This window comes from Pan troglodytes, chromosome 4 (genome assembly GCF_028858775.2).
Source record: "Pan troglodytes isolate AG18354 chromosome 4, NHGRI_mPanTro3-v2.0_pri, whole genome shotgun sequence".
In the NCBI taxonomy this organism is placed as follows: Eukaryota; Metazoa; Chordata; class Mammalia; order Primates; family Hominidae; genus Pan; species Pan troglodytes.
The window spans coordinates 119,881,152-119,908,699 of NC_072402.2; the positions used below are offsets into that span (position 1 = coordinate 119,881,152).

The following is a 27,548-nucleotide window of genomic DNA, read 5'->3' on the forward strand; positions in this document are numbered from 1 at the left end:
TTAAATACTGGCCTTAGTTTTTAAAATGTTTTCTATGATTTAGGACATGTTAGAAAAATAGATTAAGCATAGCTTCTACATCTTGTGGTTGCTTGCCTTTTAGACCAAAACATAGAACACGCTTTGAGAGCCATGGAGACTATCCATCTTCCCTGTTTTAGAGGAGACCAAGCTCTTCTTCTTCTTCTTTTTTTTTTTTTTTTTTTTTTTTTTTTTTGAGATGGAGTTTCGCTCTTGTTGCTCAGGCTGGAGTGCAACGGCGCGATTTTGGCTCACTGCAACCTACACCTCTCGAGTTCAAGCGATTATCCTGCCTCAGCCTCCCAAGTAGCTCGGATTACAGGTGTGTGCCACCATGCCCGGCTAATTTTTGTATTATTAGTACAGACTGGGTTTCACCATGTTGACCAGGCTGGTCTTGAACTCCTGACCTCAGGTGACCCACCCGCCTCAGCCTCCCAAAGTGTTGGGATTACAGGTGTGAGCCACTGCGACTGGCCCAAGCTCTTCTATATAGATGGTATTAGTATTAGTCAGGGTTCTCTAGAGGGACAGAACTAATAGAATAGATGTGTATATGATGGGAAGTTTATTAAAATGTATTGACTCACATGATCACAGGGTAAAGTTCCACAATAGGCCATCTGCAAGCTGAGGAGTAGGGAAGCCCAAAACCTCAAAAGTAGGGAAGCCGACAGTGCAGCCTTCAGTCTGTGGCCAAAGGCCTGAGAGCCCCTGGCAAACCACTGGTGTAAGTCCGAGAGTCCAAAAGCTGAAGACTTGGAGTCCAATGTTCTAAGGCAGGAAGCATCCAGCATGGGAGAAAGCTGAAGACCAGAAGACTCAGCAAGTCAAGTCCTTCCACATTTTCCTGCTTTATTCTGGCCACACTGGCAGCTGATTAGATGGTGCCCACCCAGGTTGAGGGTGGGTCTGCCTTTCCCAGTCCACTGACTCGAATGTTAATCTCCTTTGGCAACAACCTCACAGACACACCCAGGAACAATACTTTGCATCCTTCAATCCAATCAAGTTGACACTCAATATTAACCGTTACAGTATTTTTTAAAGTCCCTAGAAAAGATCAATAAGATAATCAGTAAGTATTGTTTTCTTTTCTTCTTTAAAATAAAACGCTGTGTTTCTACATCAACAAGAGCCTGTGACTTAAATTTATCTGTCCCTGTTGGTTGCTCAGTCCATCGGTAAAGTTCCTGGAGTCAATTTAAAAGAAAGCTGAAATCCATACCTACTTTGCTCTCTGTTTCCCATCAGTTACTAGAGAACTCAGTCCCATCCCTTTTGTTGACAGGTTGCCAGGATACATCCAGGCAACAAAGACTGCGGTTCCTGTTACTCAGCAGCCTCAAAAACTCACAAGAGCTCCTGCAAGGAATGTGAATCTTGGAGCTCCCAGCTATTCTGTTCCTGTTTCCGTCAGCTCCTTCCCTGAAAACTCAGAGGTGCTCAGCATGCCATGCTAAAAGGCAAAATAAAAAGGTAAAGAACAAATGTCACAAGGTGAGGCTCTCGCAGGGTGTGTGCATTCTCTGTTGTCTGGTAGGTCTTAAATCTCAAACCTTTCAACTAATAACAACTGCTTCTCTTAGATATTCTTGGTCTCTTCCATTGGCTTCTCACCAGTATTCAGTAAATATTTCCTTGCTATTGGAAAGAAATACAAATGACGATAATAATAATAATTAGTTCTTAAGTGAAAAATCTCAAGTATGACTAAACAAAACAATAAACGTCATTTTACTTCTTTGGATGCTGACAATGATGAGTGAACCATGGATTAGATGTTCTAATACCTAAAAAATAATAAAATTGTATTTAAAAGAATGATTTTTAAAATAACTTTCTTCAAAGAAAAGTAGATGAAGTCAGGTTTTAACATTAATTCAGAACTATATGATTATTAGCCAGATTATCCATGAAAGAAAAGGGGTGTTAAAGGCTATAATTACTCAGTTGTCTTGCCTTTTTAAAAAATTATTTGAGATAAAATCGACATGGAGTAAATTGTAACCAATCTTGAGTTCTTAAAATCAAGTTTCTAAAATCAATGACTTTAACAGCTATATACAACCATGTCATGGTCACCTCAGTCAGGGCACGGGACATTTCTTTCACCCTGGAATGTTTCCTCACATCCTTTCCAGCCAATCTTCCCTCCACAGGGGGCCACTGTTTTGATTTCTATCCTCAAAGAATAGTTGGCCTTTCATGAACTTTATATGAATAGAATGATACCATATATATTATATTGTCGAACTGACGTCTCTGGCTCAGCAGAATGTTTTTTCAAGCATTCCAATGTGGCTTTTTAAGTCAGTAGTACAATTCTTTTTAAAGGTAAGTATAATTGCACTATATGTTCATTTTACATTTGTTTATTACATTGATTGGTATTTTGTTTGTTTCTAGTTTGGTCCTCTTATAGCTAAAGCAGCTATAAAGATTCTTGCACAAAGTATTTTTCTCCTAATTTTATTTTTTATGTCTAACTTTTTTTCCAGCTTTATTGAGGTATGACTGACAAATAAAAATCACATGTATTTGGGGTTTCTCATGAAATGTGTTGATATATGTAGACATTGTGAAATGATTACCACAATCAAGCTAATTGAAGTATTCCTCATATCACATAGTTACCTTTTTTTGGCTGTGGTGAGAATGCTTGAGATCTACTATCTTAATACATTTCAATTATTATTAATTATAATAATTCTTAATTATAGTCACAATGCTGTACATTAGGTTTCTAGCATTTACTCATCTTATAGCTGAAGGTTTGTACCCTTTGCCTATCTTCCCTTCATCTCATCCTCCATTCATGGTAACCATTATTGCACTCAACAGGTAGGTATATGAAGATGCTCACCATCACTAATCATTAGGGGAACGCAAGTAAAAATCACAAGGAGATATTACAATACACTTGTGAGAATGGCTGTTAAAAAGACAAAAGATAACAAATGTTGGTGAGAATGTGGAGAAAAGGGAACCCTTGTACACTGTTTGTGGGATTGTAATTTAATACAGCCATTATGGATTATGGAAAACAATATGGAAGTTCCTCAAAAAGTTAAAAGGAGAACTACCATCTGATCTAGCAATCCCACTGCTGGGTATATATCCAAAGAAAATGAAATTAGTATATTAAAGAGATATCTACACTTCCTTGTTCATTGCAGCATTATTAACAATGGTCAATATGTGGTAACAAATTATCTATCAACAGATAAATGGATAAAGAAAATGTGGTATAAACACACAATAGAATATTATTGAACCTTAAAAAAGAAGAAAATATTGCTATTTTCAACAACATGGGTGAAACTTGAGGATATTATACTAAGTGAAATAAGCCAGATAAGGAAAGACAAACACTATGTGATCTCACTTATATGTGGGGAAAAAAAGGAAGCCTGCACAAGTCTTATTAGATATATGTTTTTATTTATTCTGTATTTGGACCCAGGAGTGAAACTAATGAGTGATAGGGTAGATATTTGTAATAAATATGGAATAATATGTCACAGTGGTCATAATTTGCATATTCCTGATGACTAATGGAGTACTTTTCATGAACTTCTTGGAGATTTGTATCTTTTTAAAAATTATCTATTCATACCTTTTACCCATTTAACATTTCTTCTTTTTAATGTCTTTTTCATTAATGTATAACTCACATATAATAAAATGTACCCATTTTAAGTACAAAATTTGATGAGTTTTGACAAATGATTATATCCATGAACCAACAAAGATGTAAATATAAGAAAACGTCCATTAACCTTTGTAGTCAATTTTCCTTTCATGCACCTACCCACCAAACAATAACTGATATACTTTCTGTCACTACAGATTAGCTTTGCTTATTCTAGAGTTTCATATAAATGGAATAATTAAGTACCTATACTTCTTTTGCATTTGACTTTTTCGGCAGCACATTATTCAAAGGGATCCATGTAGTGTATATTAGTAGTTTGTTCATTTGTATTGTGAAACAGTATTCTATTGTATGAATATGCTATAATTTTGTGTTCATTTATCCATTGATGTATATTTATGTTATTTCCAGTTTTTCACTACTATGAGTAAAGCTACTGTAAACATTTGTAAATGACTTTTTGTGGACATATACTTTCTTTTTTTAGGTAATTATTTAAAATGTCAATACCATTGGGCATTTTAGAATTTAACTTTATAAAGTTAAATTTTTAGATAATCCAATTTTTAAATATATGTCTTGCAAACATTTCTTCCCAATCTATGTCTTGCCTTTTAATTTTCTTAATTTTTTTAATGTGCAGAAGTTTATAATTAAGAGAAAGTATAATTTATTATGTTTTCTTTTATACTTAGTTCTTTTGTGTTTTGTCTAACAAATCTTTGCAAATATTAGGATCATAGATATTCTCTTCTTAAAGTTTTATCATTTTTGCTTTTATATTTAGTTCCATGATCCATCTTGAGTTAATTTTGGTGTGTAGTGAAAGTAGGGAGTTGATATTTTCTCCCTGTGTGCATCCAGTTGTTCCACTCTCATTTGTTAAAAAGATTTTCCTCTCTCCATTGAATTGTCTTGGCATCTTTATCAAAAATGAATTGATCATGTATGTAAATTGACCACATGCTTCTGGACTGTCTATCCTGTTACATGGATCTGTTTGTCTATCCTTATTGGCATATTAATTTTAATAAGCCAACTTATATTATTTGAATACCTGAAGCAAGTATTCAAAATAAATATGGAAGCTGAATTCTTCCATGACTGCTTACTAGTGAACCATACCCAAGAATTAGAATCAGGTTGGGCAGTCCTCCTTGCATGTTGCCCAAATGTTTCCCCAGACAGCAACCTTATTTTAAGTGATTCTGTAATAAGCAAAAGCCAAATATATAGTTATAAACTTATTCAGGAATCATAATCCCAGTGAAAAAAATAAGTATTTTTCAAGCCCATTAATATAGAATGTGACTTGAACTTAATTTTTATTTGTTAATTTATTCAGTAATTTATTGAGCATCTACTATATTCCAGACACTGTTCTAGACAGGAAAAAGCAGGAGGAGAATATTTATTTGTTCATAATTTCTGTAAGAAAACATTATTTATAACATCAGCTCTGTTTCCTGTTTAACAATATATTTCTCACAATTACAGAGAAAAATCTATACCTGGTCAAATATGCATCAGAATAAATGTCATCACATATTCTTATGAATTGACAGAAAATTATAAACATTCAAATGTTAACTAAGAAAAAATATTTTCCAGCCTTTCCAAATCTTGCTATCACTTCCATAAAATACCTATTTCTTTTGAGCCTAAAATGTAAACTATTATTTCCATTAGTTGCATTTTCCAGATTATTTTATTCATTCATTCATTTCTTTGAGAAAGGGTCTTGCTCTGTCACCCAGACTGGAGTGCAGCAGCACAATCACAGCTCACTGCACCCTCGACCTCCTGGGCTCAAGCGATCCTCCTACCCCAGTCCCCCAAGTAGCTGGGACTACAGGTGTGCACCACCATGCCTGGCTAATATTTTTTACATTTTGTAGTGATGAGATCTTACTGTGTTGCCCAAGGTGATCTTGAACTCCTGAGCTCAAGCAATCCTCCCACCCTGGCTCCCAAAATGCTGAGATTACAGGCGTGAGCCATAGCACCCAGCTCCAGCTTATTTTAGAATTCAAATCTTATCTATTATTTCTAAGAGAATTTTTAGTTTTACCAACTGGACCTTCATATGACTGTTTCTTCTCTGGGTCTACATAATTTGAATAAATATGTAATATTATTTTAACTCATTTTCCCAGACTATCTGGTGAATGATACATTTTCAGGATTATATGCAATTCCAGAAGTAAGTTGTAAATGGTGAAGAATGTGAACAATTCCAGAACACCCTTCCTGAGGGATCAGTGATGATTTCTGTGGAGTCTTACAAACACGGAGAAACAATTTCTAAATATCATTGCACACAAATATGGCAATAGGAATACACTATGTTGGGGGCAGCAGAGAGGGAGAATATAAAGAAGGCAAGTTGTTAATCATTTAAAAAGAATGGCAAAGTGCAAATAGAAGGTCCCCCAAGGGGCAATGCAGCCAAGCATTTGTTTGAGAGGAGACTCTAATAGGAGCCTTATGGAGTTCTGTGCAGACAGCACTTAGTAGGATTCTGGTTGCATTGAGTGCTGTAAGTTCACATTGATTAATAACTTGATATCTTAACGTTAAAATGAAATCTAATTTAAATGGTCTAACAGAAGGGTTAGAAAATTTTCTTGTCTTTGCCCAAATGGTGAATAGTTAAGGGCTCGTAAGCCATACACTCTGCCATTGTAGGGCAAAAGCAGTCAGCGACAAACATAAATGAATAAACATGGCTGTGTTTCAATAAAACTTTATTTACAAAAGAGCTGAACGATGGCCAGATTTATCCTGTAGGCCATAGTTTGTCAGCCCTTCTAATGTTCAAGGAGTTCTGATGAGATACCTTCCAAAAATCATACATTGATACTGAAAGCCCTGTGGCCTTGAAAATGTTCTTCTTGAGTGCCTGGTACTTGGGGGTTCTCTTTAGAAGGGAGATGACTAGATAATTATATGCAGAAGAATGAAATGAAACCCTTATCTCTCGCCATAGAAAAAAATCAAATCAAAAAGGACTAAATCAAATCTAAGACATAAAACTATAAAACTTCTAGAAGAAAACACTGGGAAAACGCTCTAGTACATTGGTCTGGTCAAAGACTTATTGAGTAAGATCTCAAAAGCACAGGCAACCAAAACAAAAATGGACAAATGGGATCACAGCCAGCTAAAAAGCTTCTACTGAGCAAAAGAAACAATCAACAAAGTGAAGAGACAACCCACAAATTGGAGAAAATATTTGCAAACTACCCATCTGACAAGGGATTAATTATCAGATAATATAAGGAGCCCAAACAACTCAATAGTGAAAAACCAAATTATACATTTTTAAAATGGGCAAAAAGCCAGGCTTGGTGCCATGCACCTATAATCCCAGCTACTCAGGAGGCTGAGGTGGGAGGATCACTTGAGGCCGTAAGTTAGAGACCAGCCTGGGCAACATATCAAGACTTCATCTCAGAAATTTTTTTTAATTAGAAAAAAATTAAAAATGGGCAAAAGGTCTATATACATATTTCAAAAGAAGTCATGCAAACAGTCTAAAAATGTCCAACATCACTAATCATCAAAGAAATGCAAATCAAAACTAAAACAAGATATCATCTCATCTCAGGTAAAATGGATTTTATCAGAAAGACAGGCAATATTGATTGCTGGTGAGGATGTGGAGAAAGGGCAACCCTTGTACACTGTTGGTAGGAATGTAAATTAGCACAGCCACTATGAGCAGTATGGAAGTTCCTCACAAAACTAAAAGTAGAACTACAATATGATCCAGCAAACTAACTGCTGGGTATATAGCCAAAAAAAGTTGAAATCAGTATGCCAAAGAGATATCTGCACTCCCATGTTTATTGCAGCAATATCCACAAGAGCTAAGGTATGGAGTAAAGAGAAGTGTCCATCAGTGGATCAATGGATAAAAAAAATGTGGCACATATACACAATGGAATATTATTCAGCCATAAAAAGAGTAAAATCCTGTCATTTACAACAACATGGATAGAACTAGAGGACATTATGTTAAGTGAAATAAGCTAAGTACAGAAAGACAGTAGAACACGTTCTTACTCAAATGTGGGAGCTAAAAAAAAAATGTGATCTCATTGAGATAGAGAGTAAAATGATGGTTGCCAGAGCTGGGAAGGGTAATGGGAAATGAATAAATAGGGGTTGGTTAATGAGCATAAAAATACAGTTAGAGGGAATAAGACGTAATGTTCAGGAGCATAACAGGGCAACTATAGTTAAAAATAAGCTATTGTAAGTATTTCAAAATAATGAAAAGAGTAGAATTGTGATGTTCCCAACACAAAATAATGATAAATGCTTGAGGAGGTAGATATCCCAATTACCCTTATTTGATTATTACATGTTGTATGCTTATATCAAAATATCATACCTATCCCATAAATATGTACAACTATTATGTATTCATAATAATTAAAAATTTAAAAAAGAAGATATCTGATTTCCAAGGGAAATTAAATTTTGAAAGTCATTAGCACTCAGAACATATGTGGTCAAGAAAAACAATGTATGAATAAACTTAGCTCAGGGAAGCCAAACTCTGTGATTCTCCTTCAGCTTTCTACCTAGTTAGGCAGTGCCCCCAGCACAAGTGACTAGCTGCTCATATGGCTACCTTTGGTGTGCCTGTCTAGGTCCATTCTCTAGGGAGCAGCAGCCCATCTATTCTGGTTGCTCACTACTTGATAATCTTTACCATGAGGTATAGTGCTTGGTCTAGTTCATGGTCCTTGGAGAGATTCTCATTTATCTTGGATTCAGTATAGTTATGCTTTTAAAGCTATAATATTATTATAATTCTAATTCCTTGAGATAGTATTATAAAAATGAACAAGGGTTAAATGATCACATATGTGTAAGACTTGAGAAAATATTACAAAGCTGTCTGATAACGCTTCTTTTCCAAAAGCCCCTTTATGTTTTTTATTCCTCATATAAATAATGAACTTCAGTTTTGTTTAAAAATTTAATATAACATCAAGCTAATCTCACTCGGCTCGGTCAACATTAAATTAATTTTGTTATGACCTACAATGTGCCTGGCACTGGGCGAGGTGCTGGGGATATAACTATGTAGAGAGCAAGTAAGTCTCTATTGTCTTGAAGTTCACATGCAATTTAAAGAGATAAATATTACACATGCAAACAAACAGACAAAAACATAGGTGCTGAGTACTGTAAAGATGATAAACAGTGGCATCACTGAACATAACTATGATGGATGGTGATGGTGATATCAGTTCCATGAATGAACATGAATGGGCATGTGTATGTGCATGTGTATGGGTGCAGGTGGGTGTGTAAGTGTGTGTGTTTGGGACAGAGGGAGAGAAATTACTTGAAAAAGAGTAGTCAAGAGTTCAAGGCCAGCCTGGCCAACATGGTGAAACCCCGTCTCTACTAAAAATACAAAAATTAGCCAGGCGTGGTGGCAGGTGCCTGCAATCCCAGCTACTTGGGAGGCTGAGGCAGGAGAATCGCTTGAACCTGGAGCCAGAGGTTGCAGTGAGCCGAGATTATGCCACTGCACTTCAGCCTGGGTGACAGAGTGAGACTCTGTCTCAAAAAAAAAAAAAAAAAAAAAAAAGAGTAGTTAAGAAAGGCCTGAGTTGACAATATTTAAATAGAGACCTGAAGGATAAAATAAGAAAGCTAAGCAAAGAACTGGAGGAAGATTCTAGGCAATGGCAAGAGCATGTGCAAAGCCTCTTCCCAGTCCCTCCCCCAGTCTCCCCCAAAGTAAGAGAGAGTTTGACTTGCCTGAGGAACTGAGAGATGAACATGGATGGAGCATGGTGCAGAAAGGGGAGAGCAAAAGGAGATAGGCAGAGACTGAGGGAGGTACCAGGTTACAGAGGGCATTCAAGGTCAAGAGGTTGGATTTTATTTTGAGAGTAGTGGGACAACCATGGAGCAGTCAGTCAGCAGAGGTTTAAGTTGTGATTGTAGCTTAAGGAGTTAAATGTGACTGCTCTGAAAAGGATAGATGAGGGTTGAGAGCAGAAGTGCCTCTTCACCTATGTGGTTGAAACAGCCCACAGATGCGAGGCGCACCCGTTCACCTGCCTGGCATTAGATTTATGAGTGCAGGCAAAACAGCCAAAAGGAATAACCAACCACTTCAATGCTAGATATGGAAATGCTTCTACATAAATTGATGTAATATCACAAGAGGTTATCCAATATCAAATGGGTAGAATGAAGACAGGAGTGAAAAATCATGGGAAAGGAGATATATTAAAATGCAAAGGCAGAAAATACTAAGATGAGAAGGGGAGCAGAAGGAAAATATAAGAAGATAATAGAATAGGATAAGATGTTTTTTTCAGCCAAATTATTAATGGGCAATCACATAGGAAACAAAAACATGCTAAATATTGTTTAGAGTGTCTGTTAGTGCCTTTTCCCTTTTCCCTCGCTGTCTAATTCCTTACCTTGCATTTCACATGCAAACCCACAATAAGAGGGGGAATCTACTTGAAGAGCTGAGGCAAAGGCAAACATCCTCATGATCTTCTCAGCCTGGCCTCACCACCAATGAGACTTCTCCCAAGTTCAAAGATATGTTCAAAAGGTTATTTTAGTGAAATTATTGTGAAATGAACAAAGAACAAAATGAAGAGTAGTGAGGACTGGAAATAGAAGAAAAAGGCAATTGGGCAAACACTCAAATCTCAAGTTTCAGTTAGACTCTCAGCCAACAATTATCCTTATTAGTACCATATGACCTAGTTACAATCCAGCATATCATCACTAAATAAGTGTCAGATGGACTAGCATTGTGGCATGGATTAATTACTAAATGAAGATTATAACATTGATTATCAATACATCCCCTTGACCCGGAAGAAATATGGAGAGGAATGCATAAGGTCTGTGATGTATGTGTGTATGTGTGTGTGTGTATGTGTATGTGTATTCATGTGTCTGAACAATTGGAAGCAGAGTCTTCAGTGAGGTGATAATAAGTATAACTGATAAAATTCTATTTTCTTGACAATCAAGTATACATATCCTTTGAAAGAATGGAAAAATATATAATTATTTTGTGAAAGACTTTTTCCATTTTGGTTCATTTTAAAATCATAAATGTGTAATAAAAGTTAATATTTACATTCCTTGAATCAGTTCATGGCATTTCCACTCAAAAGTACTAAATGATTGTAAAACATTAAAATCAGATAAATCTTGGATTGCTTTATCTGTTCAGTTCCAAGTGAACAATCTTATATATGAAACATATGACATTTCAATCAACAAAAATTAAAACCACACTTTCCCCTTCAGTTAACCTGTTTCCAATGTAAAATACCATGTCAAACAGAGTTTAATTATTTGAACTATTGGGGCATTTATGTGTGTTAAGCAGCTTCTAAATAAAGTTTTCAACAGAGATTCCCAGAAGTAGCACAGGAATGCTGTTTCAGCTAAAATTATTTAAATTAACATTACCCATTCCTTGCCTATATGAAACAGGCTTCATTATCATTCCCTAAAAATGTAATGATCTTTAATGTAACCAAGTTTATTTTATTGTCAATTTTATAACTGGAATTTTACAGTCAACTAAAAAGGATCAAGATTTGTGACCTAAAAAATTGTCATTATTTCATGATATTTACAGGACAAACCCTAAATGTATGAATTTTCAAATATTGATTTCGTAATATCTTCAGGTAGTTCAGCCTATTCTGTGTATTTTTTCCATATAATTATGGTACTATAAGATCCTGGTATTTGAAAAACTAGAAAACAAGGAACATGATGATGTGAACAAGTAGATGAAAATCAGCTTATAACACTTAAGTTGGGAAGAAAGAGTAGTGACTGAATAAAAGTAAAATATTAAGAAATTGTTAATGCCTGTTGAAAAGAAATAAGGACATGACGTCACATCTGCACGTTCCTGCCCTGGGATCCAGAGTAAACTCGTTATTTCTCAAGATAGAGAAGAAAAAACCTTTTAAGGCAGCTTAGGAGTTATTTGCCATATTTGCATTTAATGGAGTGGTCTTCGTAGAGAGGACTTACAAGCACAGTGGACAGGAAAGGTAAAGGAGAAGAGTGAAAAAAGAGGATGTTCCTGATGCCTATTATTAGTGTCCCATGAATGTAGGCCAATGGAATTCTCTGAAAAGTTTGCCTAGAAGCTGGGCTAACCACAAACCATCACGGAAAACTCTCACAGGTGAAGAGCTCTTCTAGACCCTGGAATTGGAAACCCTAGGTATTATTGTAGAATGTTTTGTCCCTTCCAAAATTCATGTTGAAATTTAATTCCAACCAAAATTCAGATGCTACCAATGTGATAAATTCTTATTAAAAACAGCAGTAGTGGATACTTATTAAACAGTTGACAAAATTATATAGAGCTTAATACACATACGAGTACAAATAAAACTGAGGATTCTGACTTAGCTCAGTAGATTGTATCAACATCAACAACTTGGTTGAGGTATTATTATAGTATAATATCCACAGTATAGTTCTGCAAAATGTTACCCTTGAGGGAACTGGGCAAGAACCGCATATGAATCTACAATTATCTCAGTAAAAATTACAATAAAAAATACAATTATAATGTCATCAAACCTAAAAAATTAACATTAATTCTTAACATCTGAGTGGCAAGATATATTTTAAAAGATCATAGTATGATAAAACAAAACAGAGTGAAATACACCTAGTATACAACTATAAACTGCAATTAAATCCAAACTACCATGTACGACTTTTTTCATGAGGGAGCATACAGGCAGGAAAAGAGTAAGGGACCCCCATCTTTGGGACAGCTACATCATGTTAATGCTATCATTTGTCTTTGTTTGACACTCTTCTACCTGTGGAGAATTTCCAAATCTGGCTCAATTATAGACAAAATATTCAGTCTCACTCCTGTATTAAAATGAAATCTACTTCTTTCTGGGCACCACAGGCAGCATCTCCAATGTTCTTGTGCTATTTTACAGTATATTCCAAATTTTATCCTTGCTTTGCTCATGTTTATGTAGAGCATACGGAATGGGTATGAGCTGGATAAACAGCAATACCCATGAGCTACTGATGCCAAGGGGACATTTAATGGGGTTACACACAAGTGTCATGGCACAGCAGGATGGGGGATCCATTTTAGGTTAGGATTCCATATAGGAAATGACACCACAAAATGGAAATGTGTTTTCAGCTTTTATTTTTTTATTTTTTATTTTATTTTATTTTATTTTATTTTATTTTATTTTATTTTATTTTTTGAAACAGTCTACTGCTCAGGCTGGAGTGCTGTGGCGCGATCTCAGCTCACAGCAGCCTCCAACTCTCAGGTTCAAGCTATTCTCATGCTTCAGACACCCGAGTAGCTGGGATTACCCCTGGCTATTTTTTTTTTTTTTTTTTTGTGAGATGGAGTCTCCCTCTCTTGCCAGGCTGGAGTGCAATGGTGCAATTTTGACTCACTGCAACCTCTGCCTCCCAGGTTTAAGTGATTCTTCTGCCTCAGTCTCCCAAATAGCTGGGACTACAGGCATGTGCCACCATACCTGGCTAATTTTTGTATTTTTAGTAATGACGGGATTTTGTCATGTTGGTCAGGATGTTCTTGATCTCTTGACCTCATGATCCATCCACCTCAGCCTCCCAAAGTGCTGGGATTACAGGCATGAGCCACTGCACCCGGCCCTAGCTAATTTTTTGTAGAGATGAGGTTTCACCATGTTGGCCAGGCTAGTCTTGAACTCCTGACTCAAGTGATCTTCCCGCCTTGGCCTCCCAAAGTGCTGGGATTACAGGCATGAACCTCTACACCGAGCTCACAGCACGATCATCTTTCTTTTGGGGGCAGTAGGAGAGAATCTGTTTCCTTGGTCTTCCCGGCTTCAAGAGGTGCCTGCATTTTTTAACTCTTAGACCCCTTCTTTGGAACAGCTAATTGAGGCCCTTTCACGCTTGAAATTTTTTCTGCTGCTGTCTATCTCTCACTGACTGGGGAAGAAGTTCTCCACATTTGATGACTCATGTGATTAGACTGGGCCCCTCACTTCTAATGCTGCTTTCTCCAGAATATAATGAAGTTAAGATACAAGCCACATTTTTCTAGTAGTGAGCTGGAATTGTTGGCATCGCCTTCTCTCTCCAGCCAAATGGAAAATCCAGAGGACATTAGCAGTGGTGTCAACCATAGGGTGCTATAGTCTTCACTCTCTTTCTAATGGCATCTTGTCCTTATTGGGTATTCTTATTGGGTTGTCCTAAACTTAAAGCTCAGATAGATAGTGGAAATAATGAAACAAAGTGAAATAGAACACAGAAGATGGGAAAAAAGACCCTGTTGAAAACACAAGAAAGATAGGACACATCAGCATCCACAAAGTTGATTTTAAATTAAACTCTTCCCATCCAATATCCTAATATTTCCAATCTTATGTGTGACTTAAAATATACACGTGATCTTTGTGTTTACTAAAGGCAGACAGAACAAGGCAGTTGAGAGTTATTGGTCATGGAGTGGAAGGAGGCTTTCTATAAATGTTGAACCACAAAAAAATTTAAACTAGAAGCTGAAGAGGTTTTTAAATGAACCATCACCACATTGCATGTTTATTTGGGTCTGGGGACACAAAGAATGAACGTTTCCCCTAGACACCAGGAGACTCATTCTGGTGGTTTTCTCCAGCAGTGGATATCTTGTATAAGCTTTCCTGGGAAATGAGAATTTGTAGGGCTGAGGATTCTGAATCATCAGTGAGCTCTAACTATGTGGCCCATGAAAGAGAGTCTTGTTGCCATGATTCAGCGATGTCAAATGGTATGACAATCATATTTTGATGACTTATTCACATAGAAGGATGAGAGATGTGGGGAGAACAGCAACAAAAAGCCCATGTTCAGAAACAGCCTTCAGTTTGTGGGCACACACAAACAACCAGGTCTCCAGAGTCACTGCCAGGAACGTCATGGCGAGCATATCAGAAAATAGAGGCACATTGATTCATGCACACAGCAGAGGCCCAGCCTGCCTTATGGACTCTGCTGTTTTTGACTTCCTTCCCAGGCATTTTCCTCAGAAACAGCTTTGGGTGGAGAGCGCATTATTAACAAAGGGTGTTGATGTCTGTAATGAATGGTATTGATAATCAGTGTAAATGTTAGCCAGGCTCCAGGAGGCACTGACCTCCTGGAGGTGGACAGAAATAAGGCACAACTTTGAAACTGCTGTAAGGTAAGCGAGTGATGTGTTAGAAAGGTTCCTCCCGGATTCAGTGAGCCCATCTCTCTTATGCCAATTTATCCTGGCCTAGCAGCTCCGTTCATGCACAACTTTATTCTTCATTGTGTTTGTTTCCACCTGGACACACAGAAGTGACCACACTTCTGATACTAACACAGCGTGGCTCAGAAGTCTATGCCAAAAGTGTCGCACCGAGTTCAACTAAATCAAGAGTATAAAGACAGCGGGAACTCTGTGCAAGCATATCACATGATGGGGGCTGGCAAACATATGCATCTATTTGCAGTTCTTTTAAAATGTAGATACTAAAATATGGTTATCTGTGGGTTTTTCCATCCAATGTTTAAAAACCATAATATATCAATTTTAGACACTTGATGGCTATAGATCTCATTCTAGGTCGAGAAGGGGCTACTATACTGTTCTTACACGTTTGCAGTTCAAACTAATTTATAGGTATTTCTTGACAAAATGGACAGCTTGGCAGAAAGAAAAAGTGTACCAAATCCTGTAATCCCCATGAGGAAGCATAATTCTCTTATAAAGTATTTCCAGAGCAAATCTTTACAATCCAACTATGGTCTATATTGCTAATAGCTTATTTATGGTTCTTTTAATTGGCTGATTATTTCTTTAAACTAATAATCTAACAATCCTCATCTGGGGAGTCATTTAATGGTGAAGAAAGGTCCATTGTCTTAAATAGAAGAGTAGCTCTTATGATATCAACCGATCAATAAATAATTATGGGAATGTCTCCAAAAAGTTTAGGTGATCCACAAAACACAATTTTGTCTGTTTGTGTTTTCCTTTTTTTCTTTTTATTTCTTCTATAATCCCACCTGTTCTAAACACTGGCTGCTTTATTTTTTTCTCTAAAGTTATGTATATATCATCTTCTATAACCCTTTAATAACTTATGAAAATTCCTTCTTAAGTCACCGATTCTGTCTTTTCTTCTTGGATTTTACCCTCCCTCCTAGACCGAAGCATTTCAGCCCTAATCTACTTTCATTAGGAAGATTCCTTCCTAAATATTCTAAATATTTACTAATAAATATGTTGTATTTATAACAATTATATCCTAGAAGACTTCAGTTGGATTCTCAGTTCCTTGAAGTGATTTTCAATATTTAATTAAGAAGAAAAATGTCCCCACAGGACACTTTCAAGCAAGAAGCATGAACTATAAATTAGTGAATCCGGCTAGTGAGAAGCATTGGAAGAGTAAAGGCTGGCTCTCTGAGCTACAGGCACAGCTGTTACTCAGCATCAGCTTATGTTAGATGTTGCCACACAGGAATGTGGGCTCTGTTCTGCCAGCTCCTCCACTTTTCAAGAGAAACCAAAAATCCTTATTTTATGTGACATCTCCCAATTTTAAAATAACAGGAACTAAGTCAAGCAGTTTTGACTTTCTGCGGCTAAAAGGAACATAGCTGTGGACCAGATGTGCCTATGAGCCAATGCTTAAACAATCTTGAAAAAGACATATTGGTATAGAGCTATCCTGTTGGAAGAAAATTATCCTAAATGTGAGAAAATATGGCATGTGAAATTCCTTTGAAGACTTGTTATTCGACTCTTCCACTTTTTTCTTTTTTGGGCTATCCTTTGGATTTCTATATATTATAGGCCTCTAATGTGATTATACTGACGGTTTGTATAACCAGTGCTCCACCACTGCAAATGTCAATATTACAATTATATGATCATACCTGTGTGGCATTCATGACTCTTGGGTACTCTGTGATTTGGATACTCAATATAGAGTGAAAATTACAGGCTTGATCTAACAATAGTTTTCATAGGGTGATATTATAAGCCTTAATAACATAAAATGCCTTTTGCAGAGGGCTCTAGTTAGAAGCGCAAAGAGTGCATTTCTCCCACTTTTTTCATAGCTTTTCTAACACCATAGACTATTATGTTCATACCTGACAATTAGATTGAATGAAAGTGAAAGAACTTATTTCTTGGCCTAAAATTATTCATAGTGAAGGGGAGACAAAGAAAAGGAATTTTTTCATCAGTTATTTATAATCAGTCTAGAAATGCCAATATTTTCTCAAAGCCATGCCTCAGGCTAAGTGGCTTTTATGAAAATGTTTCCACTTTTTACCTTTCAAATGCTGCTCCTATATTTCTTAAACCATACTGCCTCTAGGTCCCAGCTGCTCTCACATGGCCTTTCCCTCTCACATTAGATTGGCTGAGGTCTGCAGATGCCATGGGACCAGATGCTGCCTAGAAAAGAGTACGCAGAACCAGTGAGAATGAGCCCGACAAGCTGCCCTCAACACTCCTGGTCATCTTTGGTCTATGAGTAGGATCACTTTGCTATGGCTTCCTCTGTGGCAGTGGTGGCCTTGTGGCTTGGGGGTCAGCAGGTGAAGAGTGTCACATAAAATTTAAAAAAATACAAGCATGCTTAGAACAGTAGGCTTCCCTTATGAATTTGTTCATCTACTGGAAAATGGAAGAACAATACATTCTAGCTCTTAAAGCACTGCGATAGTGTAAAAATAACAAAAATGCATTTTCAGTGGTCTGAATGAGTTGAGGATTAAATGTTCAGATAAGCATCTTATTTTATAAGATTCTATGAAAGAATTAATTTGCATTTATATTTATTGCAATATTTAAGTAATATGCAGCTTGAATATCACAGATTATTATTACTTATATTTTGAGGGTTGTTACATCAGTTTGAATTATTAAAATTTAGAAACTTAGAAGAGGCACCCTATGGAGTTGAAAATCAGATCTCCAAGGAGGAGGCACAGACTGGCTGGTGATTGCATCTGGTGGGGAAGGGTCAGTTTGTCTGGTTTTACAAATTTGGTTGGATTCAGCTGCTGCTACTGAAAAGAACTGCTGCTGCTGGAGTAGAGGAGTGTTGCTGGAATAATGCTCACAGCAACCACATGCACACAGGAAGCCTTTAAAAGGATTAAATGGCCTCTTGCTCCCCAATTCTTGCATTCTCCTTCCATTATTCCTGTTGGCAGAGCATAACACAGAGCCAGCTTGAAAAGCAGAAATGGGCTGTGCAGAGTCCCTGTACCCGTATCATAAAGCTAAATATAGGAAAGAAGGTTGGGAGTATACAGACAATAAGTTAATAATTGGCACAATATTGCTATCTGCTAGCTCTTTAATAAGCTTGTGGAAAAAATAGGCTATTTTTTATAAAAATTAGTCATTAAATTTTTTTTCTTAAAAGAATCTCTAAAAAAGGAAGTGTTGTGATCAATTTCATAAGAACCATTGATCCAGTATTTATAGTATCAATTTTTTAAATTTCGGATTTTTAAGAAGTGTATATTTAATAAGTCAATTCTGCACCCAAACCTCTACTCCCTCAAAAAAAATTCCTTCATCAAAAAAAATCTGAAATTTGAAATAACATTATTAGGATGAATTGTGCTAATCACCAGTATTAAAATACAGATATCTCTCAATTAGTATTAGGTTCCCATGTGAATAACAGACTCTTAAAAATGGCTAAAATAAAAATAAAAATTTACTTTTCTTATGTAAATAAAGTCCAAGAAAGGCACTCCAGGGCTTCTATGATGGTTCCAGCATTACCAGGGACCCAAGTCCATCCAGGCCTCTGCTCTGTCACATCAAGGGTTACATAAATGAAATCTGTTCTCAACTGGCTGCTAAAGCGCCAGTCATCACATCCATCTTCTAAGCATCAGTAAGAAGGAAAGGAAGAGAAGCAATTGTTCTCTTCTTCCTTTTCAAGAATTGTTCTTACAAGTTCCACACAATATTTTCACTAACTACAAAGGAGCTTGTAGATGTGCCCAGCTGAAAATTGGGGCTCTATTAATTGAGGGAGTTGAGTGGAATGGCTATTGGTAAGGAACTAACTGTCTCTGCCGGACATTAGAAGGGACATTATCTCATCAATTATAAGCCTTGGTGTAAATGAGTCCATCAGTTCCTTTTTGAAAGCAAGATTTCATAGGTAAGATGGACTGGTGAGCATACAAGAATACTAGGCTGGAGAGTGGAGGCTGCTGAATGGGGTGGGTGAAGAATATTGAAGATGAACCTCCTCTATTTTAGAATCTTGATCAGAGCCACCATCAGCCCCAACTCCATCTTTCTTATTTATGTTTTTGTTCATTTAAAGAATTTGAATTCAATACTAATAGAGAAGGGATCATATCATGTATCAACTATATTTCTTTTGTTTCAAAGGACTAGATTTTTTAATATACTTTAAGTTCTAGGGTAAATGTGCACAACATGCAGTTTCGATACATAGGTATACATGTGCCATGTTGGTTTGCTGCACCCATTAAATCATCACTTACATTAGGTATTTCTCCTAATGCTATCCCTCCCCCATCCCCCCACCCCACAACAGGCCCCCATGTGTGATGTTCCCCGTGCTGTGTCCAAGTGTTCTCATTGTTCAGTTCCCACTTACGAGTGTGAACATGAGGTGTTCGGTTTTCTGTCCTTGTGATAGTCTGCTCAGAATGATGGTTTCCAGCTTTATCCATGTCCCTGCAAAGGACATGAACTCATCCTCAAAGGACTAGATTATTTTTTAAAAGATATGATCACACTTTTCATTGTGTTCTGTTCCCTCTCTTTTAGAGAGACACCTTCTAATGCCAAGATGGTTTTTGGATTTCCACGGTTATTACATTCATCTTTGTGTGTTTGTCTCTCCCTTCCCATGAATCCTGAAGAGAATGGAAAAATGGCATCATGTTGATAAAAAGTGATGCCTTCCAGGACATTCTGTAAATGTCCTATGTGCAGATATGGTCAAAATGAATAATTCAGGCCAACTGAGTGAACATTTCTCCAGAGATGCTTGAGGTAAAACTGTCTGGCTTTGCAAAGTGGTTCTCTTTATAAACTAGCAACATTGCTTTATGACGTTTTGGGTGACAGGCCAATTTCTTATGTGATTTAAGTATATGCATTTAGTATTTTCCAGCACTTTTGCTTTTAGAGCTAACTTATAAAGGGAGAGCAACCAACACTGCTGTGCCATGGCATGTTGCCTTTGCACAGTCACTGGCAGAAACATTATGCATTTCTCCATAAGACACCTCCATTCCCAAAAATTTCACTGGCTTCCAGCTACCTCATCTTTCATATTTTGATACCTTTAGTCACAATAAGGGAAAAATTTCAGGAGAACATTGGAGAAGGAAAGGGATGGTAGAAAAAGAAAAGTTGAAGATTCAAATGGACATTTTGTGATGTTTCATCGTGTTTGCTGCAGAGAAAATATTTGCAGTGCACAAATGTTTGTGTGCGGTAAGATCTATCCCTAATCAAAATGGTGACATGGCTTCAAACTGAGCACTACCTGGCCTCTTGGGGCAGCCTTCACTTTTACCCTGTGCCCATGATCAAGACAGACAAAACACATCATTCATTGGTGGTCTGCCCCATTCCCCCAACTGGTCCCTACCTCTGCTGATTATGTAGATTTTTCTGAAGATACTGGTGAAATTAAGAAAAGAATCTGTACTGCACATCACTCAGGAAAAACTACATCTAGAAAACAACTGTATATGGCAAAAGTGATTCTTTTTTTTCTTTTTTTTTTTTTCTTTTGAGATGGGGTTTCACTCTTGTCAGCTAGGGTGGAGTGCAGTGGCGCGATCTTGGCTCTCTGCAAACTCTGCCTCATGGATTCAAGCGATTCTCCTGTCTCAGCTTCCTGAGTAGCTGGGATTACAGCCACCATACCCAACTAATTTTTGTATTTCTAGTAGAGATGGGGTTTCACCGTGCTGGCCAGGCTGGTCTCAAACTCCAGACCTCAGGTGATCCGCCCACCTCGGCCTCCCAAAGTGCTGGGATTACAGGCATGAACCACCGTGCCCGGCCTGGCAAAAGTGATTCTTAATGCAGAAACAGAAAACCAAATACCACACGTTCTCACTTATAAGTGGGAGCTAAACGTCAAGTACACGTGGGCATAAAGATGAGAACAACAGATAGTAATGCAAGCGGAGGAAGGGCTGAAAAACTACCTATTAGGTACTATGCTTACTACCTGGGAGACAGATTCATGTGTACTCCAAACCTCAGCATTACACAATATGCCCATATACCAAACCTGCACATGTACCCCGAACCTATAATAAAAGTTGAAGAAAAAAAGTCCCCTGTCACTTAACATTGAAAACATTGTGTTCCATAGCCCCAGTCTCTCTCTTCTGCTTTGTCCCTCTCAGAGGCTTCTCCTCTGTGCCTTGTCTGCACTCCTCCTTCTTGCCTCTTCTTTCTTCTAAAAGGAAGCATAACAGCTGGTGAGAGCTTAGTTACCTTCCCCTGAGACATATGGATAGTACATTAAAACAGGGATAAAAACTAAAGGGAAGAAGCTCTGCTGGAGGAATTTAGGCAGAATGAATAATGGAAAGAGCCACGTATTGGAGCCAAAGAGAGCTGGAATTGATTCACAGTTCTGTCATTTAGAAACTGACAGTCTTGGGCAAATTACTTGTCTTTTCTGAGTCAGTTTCTTTACTTATAAAATTGAAATAATAATACCTGCTTCATAATCATTTGAGAATTAACTAAAATTATGTTTACAAAAAAATATGTGCCCTATCTGGCACATAATTGGCATTCAGTAAATATTACCTCTCTTACCTTATCAAAAGGGAGATGGAGGGGTTGCTGGGGAAAGTCATGGGGATTTCTCAGTATTCTAATCTGCTGGGAACAGAATTGACTCTCTCTCTGTGTGTGTGTGTGTGTGTGAGAGAGAGAGAGAGGGAGGGAGAGGGAGAAAGAGAGAGAGAAAGAGAGGCAGAGGCAATTTAGGGGAAGGAGGCTTATTTGATTGCACTGATTTTTCTAATCTGTCTTCTTAAGTCATATTAGTGTCTGCAATTTCCTAGTATCAAGGAAAATGATAAACTAAAATTCCTTGGTGAACAGAGCCAATGAAGCAGAATGGTTTGTGGAAATAACCCATGGGCTGGATTTAAAACCTAATGAAATAATTTTACCCTATTCCTATGTTCCATAGATCTACTTTCTCTTTTAGATGGTACTGATCGAGTGATAAATTTCTCTGTTTTATTTTCTGTGCTGGCCACTCTGGGGCCAACACATACTTTTCCCACATCTGTTAACATTACTGTCTTAGAATCTGTCAAAATGAAGAATAACTTCTTTCTCTGTGCCAGACCTGATTTGATACTCTTAAAGGCAAGGATTCAGACCTTTGTTGGCACCGAAGTACAGGAGCTGGGCACAGATATCACAGCTCTTCTTGTTCTTTATCAAATCCAGTGCCCAGGGTTTCCATATTACCAGGACTGCTGGCCTTGCACTGTCCAAACCGAAGTGTTTGCCGTGATGTACAGGATCCAGCTTCATACCAGGGGCTGTGGTTAAGAATGGATGCTTTAGAGTTTATCACCCTGATAAATGAAACTATAAAGGAAATGAAAAATGTCCTGAGGCTTCTGAAATAATCTTTTTGGGGAGCCAGATTATAAGCCCACGGTAAAATTTACTCATAACTTTTCCCAATATACAAATTTAAGATTCTTCCCATAAATGGATATCTAAGCTGCCACTTCTTCTGGTGGGGATCCTTGGGGAATCCAGGGCCTTTGTTTTATATTTAAAAATATTTGGAAGTCATACATGTATGAAACAAGAAAGTAGGTATGATACCTTTAAAAAAAAAAAAAAAAAAAGAGCCTCAGCAGCATCTCTGTATCATCTTTCCATGAAAGATCTGCAGATATCCCACCAGGATGGGTGCCGGCCTAGGCTGTACTATTTGCTGGAGAATTATAGCTCCACTTTATTAATACCCTATTCCCATAATAAACAAAAGTGAATACATGATGTGTCACAAGAAGTTTATGTCCCTCTGAGGGCTATCCTGATAATCCTCATAAGATTCATTCTTGAATTACTTCTTCTGCAAGAGTTCTTAATTTCAGGTCCATGGACACTCAAGAAGTCTGTGACACAACTTTACCTCAATTAAAATGCATATCACAACTAGAAACAGTTGACAAATTATTTCAGTAAAACTGATTTCACCTGTGATAGCAACAATTTTTATTTTTACTTATAAAAATATTATTCTGAGAAGTGCATAGGCTTCACAGAATTGTCAAAGGAATCCATGTCACTAACAAGTTAAGGATCTCTGACGTAGTGGAAGTTTCTGTGGGGCCCAGGGGGTCTTTTCATATGACCTGCTGATTTCATTAACCTAATATTCACAGTTTGCAGTTTTCTCTTCTATGGTCTCACCACCCTGGTCTCAGCCTCTATTGCTTTGCGTCTTCTGTATCTATGATGTGCTGTAATTGTCAAGTTAACTTTTTGGGCAGAACACGATTTTCAATACAGTGATAGTGCAACTGATGATGGAAGATTTCCTCAGGTTTATGTCAGTTTATTGACCAAATCCCATATGCTGGTTACTGTGCTAGTCAAAAAGTATATAAGGTCAATATTTAAAACAAGCAAAAAAAAAAAAAAAAAAACCACACACACACACACACACACAAAACAACCTAAACGTGTGTGTGTGTGTGTGTGTGTATGTGTGTGTTTACATAATAACTTCTTATGTCTCCCACCCCCCTCCACAGATCTTGGAGACATCTCAGCTTTAATGAGGACTTTCCAACATTCCAGACTGCTGTCCTGCAATGAAGCTCTGAGTCACGGTCTGTGAGGCTAAGGTACTGGCAACGGTGTGAACGCCAGGACAACTAACCTCACTAACCTTCACTCTAAGCAGAAGCCCAAAGTGAGTTTGGCCTGAAATCAGAGCAAGCACTACAGAAAGACATCTTTGTTAATGGAAAGAGGAAAGAAGAAAAGAATTTCCAATAAGTTACAGCAAACTTTTCACCATTCTAAAGAACCCACTTTCCTTATCAACCAAGCTGGGCTTCTCTCTAGTGACTCCTATTCTAGCCTTTCGCCAGAAACAGAGAGTGTTAATCCTGGTGAAAAGATAAAGACAGACACTCAGAAAAAGAGACCTGGGACTGTGATACTATCAAAACTGTCAAGTAGAAGAATTATATCGGAAAGCCAGCTTAGCCCCCCTGTGATCCCGGCCCGCAGGCCTGGATTCCGGGTATGTTATATCTGTGGTCGAGAATTTGGGTCCCAGTCAATTGCCATTCATGAACCCCAGTGCTTGCAGAAGTGGCATATTGAAAACAGCAAGTTGCCCAAGCACTTGAGGAGGCCAGAACCCTCCAAACCACAGTCTCTCTGCAGCAGGGGGTCCTACAGTCTTCAGGCAACTAATGAGGCTGCATTTCAGAGTGCCCAGGCTCAGCTGCTGCCCTGTGAATCCTGTGGCCACACATTCTTGCCAGATCGTCTTCTTGTTCATCACAGAAGCTGCAAGCCAAAGGGTGAGGGTCCCAGAGCACCACACTCTAATAGTTCTGATCATCTTACTGGCCTCAAGAAAGCTTGTAGTGGAACCCCAGCCCGACCAAGGACTGTTATCTGCTACATATGTGGTAAGGAATTTGGCACCCTGTCCCTTCCTATTCATGAGCCCAAATGCCTGGAAAAGTGGAAAATAGAAAATGACCGGCTCCCTGTGGAGCTCCACCGGCCACTCCCACAGAAGCCTCAGCCCCTTCCGAATGCACAGTCCAGCCAAGTGGGACCAAATCAAGCTCAGCTTGTGTCCTGCCCAAGTTGTAGCCAAATCTTTACCTCAGACCTCCTTCTGGTACACCAGAGAAGTTGTAAAACTCATCCTCATGGGCCAAAATATCAGAATTTGACTTTAGGGAGTAAAGGAGGCCTAAAAGAGTCCACTAATGCCAAGCAGCAAAGGAACAGGGCAGCACCCAGTGTAACTGATAAGGTAATTCATGCCACACAAGACGCATTAGGTGAATCTGGTGGTGCCCTCTGCCTGTAGGGGAACAAGAGAAAACTATCCCCAGAATCAGCCACCTCAGCCCCTAGTATTTTTTCTATCAATGCCTTGTATCAGCCTCAAAGCAGCCTGTTCAAGTTAACTCCCTGTTGAACTCCAGGGCCTATACCTCTCTTGGCTGAATAGATATAAGAACATCCTTGCCTGATGGGTTCATATTCCTCTTCAATTCTGCTGTCTAAAAGAAGAAGAGATGGACTTCTTTCTTCCCTGATCCCTGATACGAATAATCCCTGGGAGAGACTGTAATTTGAAAATGAGTCATTAATGCTGTGTCTACATTACAGAGATATAATTCCCATTCCAACAGCCAATATTTATTGCCGGTTTATTTTAGTCATCTACCTTAGGAATTCATTTTTGGCAATGCTGGGTTATGCTGAGTTTATCTTACTAAAATAGAATCTGTGTCAAAAACCCCAAATGACTTTAGCAACAATTAAACACTGAAGCACTTGCAAAAATACACATGGTCTGTAAATACAGCATATTTTTTCTTTTGACACGTACATGGTTGTAGTAAGTAGGAAATTAACCCCAGTGTAGACACTGAAGCAACTAGGTTATATTCTGTGAGGTGCTTGGTTCCTGCTGCTGCTCTGTGCCCTGTGTTCAGGCTGAAGACAAGGCCCTGACCCCCCAACTTGGGCCATTCTGAATAAGCATGAGCCCAGGAACCCCCAGCTTGAATGGCAAAGAGTTTTTAGGGTTTTATCTAAAGTTTCACCATGGGCAAGGATTGGAGAGAGATGATTACGAGGGTGGCTACCTGCAAGATAGGGCCTGGTCCATGTTCTTTGTCCATTAAACCAGATTGTGGATGTTTTGTCTTGTGTCAACCTTACAGAATATCAAATTATGAGAAACAGGAAGTGGTAAAAGTCTTTTTTCCATGGCTTGCTACTTGAAAAGCCCAGCCTGCCAAGATAATGAATTCTTAAGAAAACTAAGATTAGGCCAGGTGCGGTGGTTCATGCCTGTAATCCCAGCACTTGGGGATAATGTAAAGCCCAGCCTGCAGGGATAATGGATTCTTAAGAAAACTAAGATTAGGCCAGGTGTGGTGGTTCATGCCTATAATCCCAGCACTTTGGGAGACCAAATCCTGAGGTCAGCAGTTCAAGATCAGCTTGACCAATATGTCTCTACTAAAAATAGAAAAGTTAGCTGGGCATGACTGTAATCCCAGCTACTCGGGAGGCTGAGACAGGAGAATCGCTCGAACCCAGGAGTTGGAGGTTGCAATGAGCTGAAATCACACACTGCACTCCAGCCTGGGTGACAGACTGAGGCTGCATCTCAAAAAAAAAAAAAAAAAAAGAAAAAGAAAAAGAAAGACAGACAGAAAAAAAAAAAACGAAGATTATACCAAGCTATTGTAAAAGATTAAACCAAAGGAATTGGTTGGGGAGGGGGCATTCTTTATTTCTAATATGATTTTTCTTTCTTTTTTATTTTATTACTTTGAGGACTGTCTAGTCCTTTGCTCCTAAATTCCATGTTTAAAATAAAATAAGTATGGTCTTACTGGTTTAGAAGATTCCAAGACCATGATTCGAAAGCTGAAGAGTCACTCACAGCTGCTGGGCAAGTTTTCCGATGAACATTGAAGAAAAAACAGCTAGTTTCTTTGCCTAACGAAAAACCAAACTCCTCAGTGTGGCATGGTCTTCAAGCTGGTCTTATAAACATGACCTGTTTTTCCCATCTTCTGTCTGTTGCTTTTCTTCCATAACCTGTGGGGTCTGGATTCACAGAGTACAAGAAGCTGTGTCTCAGGGCCACAAATCAGAAACTCTGTTCAATTTCTGCCTTACAGAACTGTTTCTTGATTGTATGTATTTACTTCAAATGTTCTCATTACAGATCTAGAGATAGGGAAGCGTGTGGTCAGTATTCTTGTGCTTGTTGTTGTAACACATACTTTGTGCTCAAGAGTGGAGCCAACAGGCTGAGCACAGCATGTTCTTACTCAGTAACGATGGCTGAAACTGGCTGGCTTGGGCCCCCAGCTTCCCGAGGAAACACCTTCCTGACTCACCCGGTCATCTGGAGGGGAGAATGTCAGGAGAGGCCAGCGATGGCCCTTCAGTGACTCGACTTACGCATTTAGACAAGAGTAGGGGGAGGCGGTCTAGAGGACATGACTATGTCAGAGCACACCCAACCCTGTTCTCAGGCCTGAGAACACACATGTGAATGGGAAATTGGCCCCGACCACTGTCGGATGTGTGCTGGCCTGTTTGGGGACCACACAAGATTCAGTAGAGGGCATAGAAAGGTCATCCAACATAGGGACCCTTTGGCTGCCAGGCTTAAAACAAGCTTGGGTTAGTTATGAAGGAGAAAGCTCTTCGGCTTCCAGGGAGCATAAGAACTTTCAAAGCAGTGGGCTTTAGCCCTTTCTTAGAGAAGATATTTACCATTCCATAGTGCTTTCAGCAGAAAGCCTTTCCTTCACTGTGTAGTTTAGTTATGATTTGATCCTCCCTATAGATATTTTTCTATCATTTAAATTTTAGTGCTATGAATTACTCATTTTCCATAAAGAACACTACTCTAATGATTATTAGATTTCAGAATTTCATCTGTCTGTGAAAGCTGACTTTTGGCAGCCTGTGACTCTCATACATTCCTTCTTACAATTCAGATTTCCCCCCGGAATCCTT

The 27,548-nt window shown here is 38.3% G+C and overlaps 1 protein-coding gene across 8 annotated transcripts in view; it reads left to right on the forward strand.

Annotated features, from left to right (window-relative positions):
* The first annotated feature begins 1,329 nt into the window (after nt 1–1,329).
* The window catches only part of ZNF474 (zinc finger protein 474), a 53,065-nt gene continuing 26,846 nt past the window's right edge, over nt 1,330–27,548 (forward strand). For 3 of the 8 annotated variants that reach the window (XM_016952760.4, XM_016952762.3, XM_009449502.5), the window contains exons 1-2: nt 1,363–1,500; nt 23,555–24,448. In XM_016952760.4, coding sequence (XP_016808249.2) covers nt 23,767–24,448 — 682 coding nt within the window. In that variant the 5' untranslated portion in view covers nt 1,363–1,500; nt 23,555–23,766. 8 annotated transcript variants of the gene reach the window in all.